Source organism: Canis lupus, chromosome 2, assembly GCF_003254725.2.
Source record: "Canis lupus dingo isolate Sandy chromosome 2, ASM325472v2, whole genome shotgun sequence".
Classification (NCBI taxonomy): Eukaryota; Metazoa; Chordata; class Mammalia; order Carnivora; family Canidae; genus Canis; species Canis lupus.
In genome coordinates this window covers 57,515,260-57,524,563 of record NC_064244.1, presented here as the reverse complement: position 1 = coordinate 57,524,563, position 9,304 = coordinate 57,515,260, and the positions used below count along the sequence as shown (strand labels likewise).

The window sequence follows — 9,304 nt, the reverse complement described above, 5'->3', positions numbered from 1 at the left end:
CCTGGAGCTACAAGTTGGAACACAGAAGAGATCCTGTTTTCAAAGAGTTCATAGTCTTCTATGTAAGAACTGGCAAACAAACCAGTGATTACTGTGTAATATGACAAGAGCATGATAGGGAAGCCAGGGACCTGTGAAGACAAAGAGGAAGATGGGGGCTGAAGGAAGGAAGTGAGGGTTTAAGCTGTAATCTGAGGAGGGTAGGAGTGGAAGGAAGTGGGGTGTGGAGGAGCAGGAGAGAGAGTTTTAGACAGGGGGAAGAGCCTGTAAAAAGAGCCTGGTATTTTCAAGGAACTGAAAGCAGGTCCATGTGGCTAGAACAAAGTAATGCGATAGATGGTGGGGCTGGGGGCAGAAGTTGAGGCTGGAGTTGTCAATGAGAATCTGGACTTCATCCTAAGGGCAATGGGGAGGTATGGAGGGATTTTTGAGAGGGGAGAGCCTTGCTCAGATTTGTGTTTTGGACAGATCTCTGGGCTTTAGAGAGGAGGGGCAAGCCTAGGAGCTGGGAGATGAGTATGGGGCTGTGGTCCAGCAGGGAGATGGAGGAGGTATCCATGTGGATGGCGACGAGGGGATTGATTCAAAACACATCCAGGTGGCCTATTGAACAGGTCTTAACCAAGGGAGGGGAGGGAAAGCCAGGGTAAGGATGTCCCTGTGTTTCTGCCCCAAGGAATCAAGCAGACCAGTGACCTGTCAGGATAGATTGACTCATCAGTAAGCACATCAGGCCCGTGGGACAAGGGAGTAGGATGTATTCTGGGATTAGGGGATGGGGATAACATTTGGGACCTTTGCATCTCAACCACCATGGGCAGGACAAGGCAAATCTAGCTTCAGCTGTCAGAGGACAGAGCTCAATGGATAACATCCTTACTGGAATGCTCCAGGCAAGTCATTGTTCCTCCTGGAGCCTCAGCTGACATGGGTTGCCATATCAGTGATAACTGTCATGTGCAGTTTGAAGATGATAAAGAGCCTCCATCCTAGCAACCTGACCCCCGCTCAATGGCCTGGGGCTAAGTTCTTAGGGGTTGTGACAACAGCATCCCTGGTTCTGCCCCAGCCGTACCGAGAATCTGGCTGGTGCAGCCCCTTCAAGCTATAGTGGGGGAAATACTGATCCTTTCTAGTCCCCAAGGGACTCCCTGTGGCTGTGGTCTTGGGGCCGGGGCAGGAAGGGTAGCAGGTGCATAGGCGGCATGTCTGGCCAGCTTGAGTCAGAGGTGTTGAGACAGGCAGTGACTCTGTCCTCTTCCTCCCACTCAGGTCCAATGCTCCTTTAACTCTGTTGTCCTACTGGGCCTGAATCTGGCCTGTTGCCTGCCTGTGACCTTGCCCTTCCTCCAGCGCCTTCTCCCCTGTCACCCTCCATAGAACTCTGCCTCACTGCTGCCTCCTCCAGGGAGCATTTCTGATTCCCCTGCCTGATCTCTGAGCCCTAGGGTCTGCATAGCACCACAAAGGTCTCTCGAGACCCTTAGCATCATCCCAGACTCCAGGACATCCCATCTGGAAGGTCCCCTGGAATCCATTTCATAGCTGGGAAAACTGAGGAGGAATAAGGCAGTTAACCCCTGGCAAGGAAACCACCTCAAAAATGTCCCTGGTCTGTGCTGCCTCCAAAGGAGGTGGAGAGGCGGGCTCTGCACTCCACGGTTTCTCCCCAGGCCCTGGCTCCTGGCTCACCTCCTTGTCCTTCGTCCAGTCCCCTCTGTCTCCGTCAAGCCCCATTGAAAGCCCCACTGTGTGCAGGCGCTGGGGGCACACACAGTGGACGTGCCCCTGCCCTCACGGAGCTCACGGTCCCCATGTCGCATCAGGACCATGTCTCCCACCAGAGTTCTGTGCTGCTTCTCTCATTTATCTCTGCACATTCCCTCCTTTGCACTCGTGCTAAACACTTGTCTCCTGTGAAATGCTCGCCCCTCCTTCTCTTGGTGTGAATCCTCCCAGCCTCAAGGCCCAGGTTCCTGACCACTGCCTCCACGAAGCTTTCCAAGATCTCTCAGCCAGAAGCAACCTCTCTCTGCTCTGGGCCCAACAGCCCTTTATCTCACGTGCACATCCCTGTGTTGGGGCCAGGCCCCGTGCCCCTGCAGCCACAGGCCCGGTACAGCACCTGACGCACAGCAGGTGCGCACTGGTATGTTTGCTGCTCTGTTCCCTCCCCTGCCAGGGATCTGGCACCAGCCCGGAGCTTGTCCAGAATCTTCTTTTCCTGCTGTCACAACCAATTCCCTAGAAGTGACAGGGGAATTTGGGTCATTCTGGAGAAACATTCTGAGTCTGTGGCAGAACAAGGGGGACTCAAACCCCGCTCAGGGAGTTTCCCCAGCGGTGGGACTGGGCAGCCTCGCTGGTAATAAAGTTGCTAATCATCAGCACGACAGTCCCTTCCTGTCCAACACAGAAGGGCATTCTGTGGCCCCTGTGGCAGGTGGAGAAGCCACTGGGTGGAGGGCATGGAGGACAGAGAGGGTCAAGAGACACTACTCATGAGAAGCAGCATCAGCAGAGACATCCTCTGGCCCTCCTGGGACCCAGGCCCTCCCCAAGCATCTTGGGATGTTTGCATTCCTCCTGGCCCAAGACTCTTCTGCAGGCCAGAGTGGCCCTCTCCTAGGCTCATGGAGGCCACCAGCACCCCTTCCTCAACCCAAGTTGTCCTCCTCTGACTCCACAGGGTGGGGACTCCTGGATGCTCCTCTGTGTGGGTTGGAGGCTGTCCCCACTTTGTGCAGGAAGCTTCTGCCAAAGATGAGCACAGGCAGGAAGGCCACCCCTCCCTCTAATCTTCTCTGCTGCACATGCAAATGGCAACCTGTCCCAGAGACAGGAAGGATGGCCCAGCCAGTCTGGGGGCAAAGAAACCCCCCAGCTGTGGCATGAAGAGTGGGTGATGCAACCCTAAGAGAAGTAGAGAAATCCCTAAGAGAAGTAGAGAAATGCTGGTGTGAGATCCACTGGGAGGACCCCAGCTTTCTCAGATCTGCCGTTTTGGTGGGGTCCCCTGGGACAGTCCAAACATCCCTCTACAGGTGATGACATAAGGCCCAGGGAGGGTCTGCGAGCTGCCCAAAGTCACATGGCAAGACAGTGACAGATGATCCTGCCCAAGGAGGTCTTGCCATGGACCAGGAGGCGAAGCAGCCCCAGCCTGCCAAGGTGGCCCTGGGGGAGGAGAAGCGTTGGCCTCGCCCTCCCATGACCCCGTCCAATGCATGGCTTCCTCTTCCAGGTGTCCAGTGGTGAGGACTCGCAAGGTGACCGTCTGAGCACACCCCTGGGGTTGGATTTCCACAGACAGCACACGCTGTGGTTACCATCCCTGCTGATAAAGATGTGACAATGACTCCAGGTTAACACAGAGCCAGCTGAGGTGAGAAGGCCACGTGCACCCCATATTGTAGAGCCGAGTGTCATCTGAGCTGCTCCTTGGGGGACACTTGGGAACAGAGAGGAGCCAGACCCAGGTCCCACCTGTCAGAACCAGGGTCCAGGTCACCCTGCTGAGATGCTGCCCCCTGGAAGCAGGCATGAGACTCTCCTCCTGGTGAAGGGACTCCCACCACCTGGCCCAGGGGAGCTCTCAACAGACAAGTGGCCATTTTCTCTGGTGGCCAGGGGAGTGGCCTGATGCAGGGATGCTGTGGCCCATAGAGTACATGGAAAGTCTGCTTAGGGCACGGTTCATGTTGGACCCTGACCACATGTCCACTGCAGACCAGGCCCTCAGAGATCCTTGCATTCTGATTAGCAGCCCTGGGGGAGGGGCCCCATGTTGGGGTGCTGGGCTTCCCAATCTACAGAGGTACCAGTTTGGACTAGATGGTGATTAAAATCTGTGGTTCGGGGCCCAGCCTGGGGAAGCACCCACAGCTAAAGGCATCTGGGCTCCAGACCTTTCTCAGAATGAGTGGAGCTGGGGTCCCCCCAGTAAAGACATCCCTGTGGCTGTGCAGCCTGCTGACCCCTCCCTCCAGGAAGCCCTCCCAGAGCCCAAAAGCTTCTCCAGGCCCAGGCTAGGCAGCTCCTCTTGGCTCCTACCTGGCTGTCCCCCAACTCTCCCCCCACACACAGACATCATGCATGAAGGAGGCTCACCAGCCTCAGAGCAGAGGCCAACCTGATTTAGGATAGAGGCTTTTCAGTTCTGCTAATAGAGGAACCAAGAAATGTCCCCGTGAAAGGAGAAGTGTGTCACTGCCACGGCCCCTAGACACACATACCCGACCTCTGTCCCTAAATTAAGTGCCCATTCTCTGGAAAGCCACAAACATTCCAAGACTGGACTTGTGCTGAATCATCTCAAATCTTCAGACTCCACTGGTGTAGGGAAGGATGTGTGTGTGTGGGTGTGTGTGTGGGGTGACAGGAGGTGGGGCAAAATCCCTGAAGAGGTTAAATAGGTCACCTCCACGCGTGGCTGCCATCCTCGCCTCCCCCCGTGCAGAAGGACATACGCTCGCAGTCTCCTGGGCTCCTGGCACCATGATTCCCTTGAAGATGCTGCTCCTGGTCACGCTCCTCCTGGGGGCTTCTCTGCAGGTCACCCATGCAGGTAAGAGCAGAGGAGACGTGGCCAGAGGAAGGAACACTGGGACAGGAGTGGTGAGGGTGCCAAGATCGCGACCGCAATGCCCACTACTCGTGCAGGAGTTACAGCCCAGCTCTTGCTCCAGGGACGGAGGAGGCTGGCAGTAGTAGGATTCTGAGGGAGGCGTTCAAAGGGAAAGGATGAGGAGGAGCAGGGGGAGGAGGAGGAGGATGCCACCCCAGAGTTTGGGGATCGGCTCCACCCAGAGCAGAGTGAAGGCCCGCTCTGGCTGCGGCAGGTGAGAGGCAGTGATCTTGGATGTGTTTTGACCATGGAAAACGACCTATTTTCAGAAGCATCGGTTAGCGTGTCTGTTTTATTCACGGCTCTTTCTCCACACTGAGGGAATTAGCGGGAAGGCAGAAGCGCTGGCTCCCGGAGCCCACGAAGAGCGAGCGGCCCACGCGCGGCTGGAAGGGAAAGGCCGGCATTAGCCCCGTGTGCGAGCACAGCCGCAGCGGGCCAGGCCCTGACCGGTGGCTCTCGCTTCTGTGCATGTGGCCGGGGCAGCTCCGTGAGTGGGTCCAACCCAGTTATACCCCCAAGACGGCCGGAGGCTGCTGGGGGCTTCTAGAAAACACTCCAGCGTAGCATTAATTAAAGCCACATATCACCTATTGGCCGATTTGCAAATGTTAGATGCTTTTTCTTGTACCAAGAGAAGGAAGCCAGGGCCCAGGACAGTGTCTTTGCACCCTGGGCTTCCATGTAATCATCTGTAAAATGGGAGTAGTGACAGTGCCTGTCTCTGGGTGCACTGTGAGGGCTGAATGAGCTCTGGTAGGCAGAGGCTCAGCCCAGAGCCTGTCCCAGGGGAGATTCTTGGATGGTTCTGGGCTGGGATTTGAGTGTGTGCACACACAGATGCACACACACAGAGACACACATAGATGCACACCAATATATATATACACAGATCCCCCAAACACACAGAAACATTTGTGCACACACATACAAACACTCATGTCCTCTGCCCCCAGCACACAGAAAGACCTCATTCACACAAATGTGTGCTCACACAGGTGACACACAGACACAAACATGCAAAGGCACACATTCACACACACACCCATAGACGTGTGCACACAAACCCTCCCAAACACACACAGATGTAAGCACAGAGAGACATACAAGCCCACAGGGATCCCCAAAGCACAGAGACCTTATGTGCACAAATGTACATATACTGACACTCACAAGACACCTCGTCCCCAGGAGGCTCACACACACACACACACACACGGACCTACTCTGACACCACACGCACACACAGATCAGCACAGATGCGCACACAGACATGCACACTCGGACTCTCCTCCACAGGGGAGGCCACAGACCTCCCCCCTTCACAGACGCTCTTGGACACCCCTGCTCCCGCCTCCTTTCTCCACAGCTCGAGGCACCAACGTGGGCCGGGAGTGCTGCCTAGAGTACTTCAAAGGAGCCATTCCTATCAGCAGGCTGACAAGGTGGTACAAGACTTCAGGGGAGTGTCCCAAGGATGCCATCGTGTAAGTGTGCCCTGGCCCCCTCCCCTTCCCCCATCCTTGCTCCTAGGAGCTGAGTCTGGGGCAGACTCTATAGCTTCCAGGAGGACCACTGTGGAAAGGACAGAGGGGGCCTTCATCTACCTGCTTCCCACCCTGACCCTGCTCCCTATGGCAGCTCCTGCACCCCACACTGTGAGACCCAAAAGGCCCCAGGCTGTGAGGTTAAACCTCTTCACCAAATTATGGGGAAACTGAAGCCCCTAAGAGACAGGGCAGCCCTATAGCACACAGGCAGTCAGAGGCCAGCTGACTTCCCAGGCTTGGACTTGAGCCGGGCCCCTCCTGGGCACCCCCGGTTCCCAGGCTTTAGGTGGGAGCAGGCCAGCTGAAGTGGGGCTGCTGAGGCAGGATGTCCTGCAGACCTGGCTCCCTAGGGGACCGGCAGGGACTTGGGGAGTCAGGAATCACTGAGAACAGAGCCTGACGTGCCAGATCTGCCACTGAGGAGCTCCATGACTTTGGGCAAGTTCTCGCTCCCCTTGGGGCCTGCTCAGTGCAGAGCGAGGCTGATCCCAGGGCACTGGAAGGCCTTGTTGCCCTGACACCTGCTGATGGGTTTCTCCCTCTCCTGCAGGTTTGTAACTGTCCAAGGCAAGTCCATCTGTTCCGACCCCAAGGACAAGAGGGTGAAGAAGGCGGTCAGATATTTACAAAGAACCTGGAAGGGAGGGCCCCAAGAGTCCTGATTCCTGCCTGGATCATTTGGAGACCTCCACCCTCAACGTTTGCTACCCCAACCTCCAGCTGCTGGAGTCCAGTGGAGGCCTCCAAGGACAAAGGTGAACCCTGTCCCCTCTTCTGGATGGAACCATGGCACGAAAGAGCCCATTAAAGTCTGTCTCTTTGTACTTTAGTCTGAGTCTGCGTGTTCTGTGCACCACCCTGTCACACTGGAAGGGCCCTCAGAGAATTCTGGTCCTGCCCTGTCCAGGCCAGAAGGGGAAACTGAGTCTGAGAGAAGGACCTGGCTACTGCAGACCACATGTGAGGGGTGAGAGAAGGTCCTGGTGAGAGAGACCCCAGCAGGGTAGCTGAGGGTGTCCTTGGGATGAGCCCCGCCTCCAAGAGACCTTCCCCAAGAACAGCTGCCCACCGGGCTCTCTCTCTTGCTCCGATTCCTCTTGCTCTTACGGACTCTAGGGCAGCCCGTTGTGATGGGTTTTTCCAGTTGACTGCTGTGTGGGTCTGTCAGTCCTGGCTCCTCCATTAGAAGGGAGCACCCTGAACCACCCTGAGCACAGCCTAATTGCTGAAAAAGATGAGGGATGGGGAGGTTAGGGTCTCCCTACCCCCAGACCCTTCTGAGCAAGCTCGTCTAGGCCCAAACTGTAGTGTGCAGGGTGGGGGAAGCCAGGTTTTCGGATTCTAGTTCTGTGTCAGTCTCCTGACCAGCCATGGCCTGGGGCTTCTCTCTCCGGGACGCAGTCTAGGGGCAGGGGCATGGGGTCCTTCTCTTCCTAGGACTGCTAACCGCACTGTCTGCTGGGACTGCATCAGGAGTTAATTTCAGGCAAAGTTTTACCCCCGGTTGCCCCCTTGTGCTCAGCCCTCTTATTGCGGGCCAGATGACAGACCCAAGACCACTCTTAGTAGGGGCAGGAATAAAACAGGACAAACAGCAACAATAATAATAATGAGACCAATGATGGTGAACCGGCTTCTTTGTGGCCCCAAGATCTCCTCGACCACAGGTGGGCTCTTCCCCGGCCCCGATCCCCAGGAGTATCCCTCCAACAACTAATTGCCTTGGACTCAGGATCCTGGGGGCTGCTGGGTCTGAGTTCTTTGTGGAACACTGTCTTCCGGATCCCCTGCATGAGGCGGGGGGGGGGGGGGGGGGAGTGGAGGAAAGATGATCTCAGAATAGAGGGAGGCAAGAAAGAGCCCCAGTGACAGCAGAGGAGAACAGGGGCTGGGGCCGGGACCCCTCACCCTTGTGGTCCGGAGCCTAAAGACACCCAGAGGACACACGTCTCATCCATGTGCAGAGCATTTTAAAAGAAGCAAAACTTTTTTGTCTGAGTGGAATCTTCCTCAGAGGCCTATTTGTAAACTCAGAGGAGCTGAGCTTGCTGAGAACTGCGAGGATGTTTAACCGCACGATTAGGATGTAAGGGAGGGGGTGGTAGTGAGGGGGTGACAAGAGGCAGGAGATAGGACCAGCCACCATGCCCCTCTGCAAAGGGGTCATCTGAAGGAATTGTGACTTGGGGACCCGCCCCCTCCCCGACTGGTGAGAAAGAGGACCACGTGACATGGACTAGAGAACAGAGAGCAGAGAGGGCGCTGGCATCACCTTGTTCCTCCCACCCCTCCCTTGACTGAAATCCAGGCCCCTTGGGAGCTCAGCTGGGCTGCACTGACCCTCCGCCAGCTCTGCGCTCTGGCCGCAGGCCCAACTTCTAGCACATTCTGTCTCCTTTACTATACTTATGGCACATTTGCCTTACCGAGCTCACAGGGGCTGGTATTGGGGTCAGGTGAGTCAGTCCATGACTCATTTGTGAGGGTGGGGAGATGCCTTGTGCACAGTGGACATGTGACATCTTCACCACTCAGCCCCCTGAGCGGCCTCCCTAGGGGCACGCACAGAGAGAAATCCCGGAGGAGCTGATGCGGTAACGGGGAAGTTAGAACTGTGTTGCTCTGCGCTTGGCCACCAGAAGGCGCTTCGGCCTCCCCGCAGATAGAGATCGAGCCGGAGGCGCCTGAGCAGGACGGCCCTGGCCTCTTCCACCCCGTCCCTGGGGGCCCGGGGTTACCCACATCCCGCGGCAGCTGCCGGGGGCCCCGGGCTCACAGTGTCTGCAGCTGATCAGCCCTTCTGCTGGGGGAGCAGAGGCAGAGAAACCACCACCACTTTGCCTGGGGTTAGCCCGATGACAAGGAAGGGCCACTAAAGCCAACAGTGACATGGCCAGTGCCCAGAGCACCGCGCCGGGGCCCTTCTCGCCACATGTTCTTAGATTCTCTATTAGCCTATTTGGCCTCCAGTTATCACAGGGCTGAAGTCATGGTTGAAGCTTGTTTCACCTTCCCTGTGTTCCAGCTCTGGAAAGCATGCAAAATCCCAGGGCAAACTCTCCAGCTGACCTTGGGCTCATGCCTCTAGAGCCCCCTTTCTATATAACTCACACCCCAGCTGAGTGGG

At 56.4% G+C, this 9,304-nt stretch overlaps 1 protein-coding gene across 1 annotated transcript in view; it reads left to right on the top strand.

Moving 5' to 3' along the window:
* Positions 1-7,001, top strand: part of CCL17 (C-C motif chemokine ligand 17) — a 12,168-nt gene extending 5,167 nt beyond the window's left edge. Inside the window, exons 2-5 of the mRNA XM_025447912.3 lie at positions 3,245-3,385; positions 4,460-4,567; positions 5,997-6,114; positions 6,728-7,001. Coding sequence (XP_025303697.1) covers positions 4,498-4,567; positions 5,997-6,114; positions 6,728-6,839 — 300 coding nt within the window. The 5' untranslated portion in view covers positions 3,245-3,385; positions 4,460-4,497 and the 3' untranslated portion in view covers positions 6,840-7,001. The remainder of the gene's footprint in view (positions 1-3,244; positions 3,386-4,459; positions 4,568-5,996; positions 6,115-6,727) is intronic.
* Positions 7,002-9,304: the final 2,303 nt, after the last annotated feature.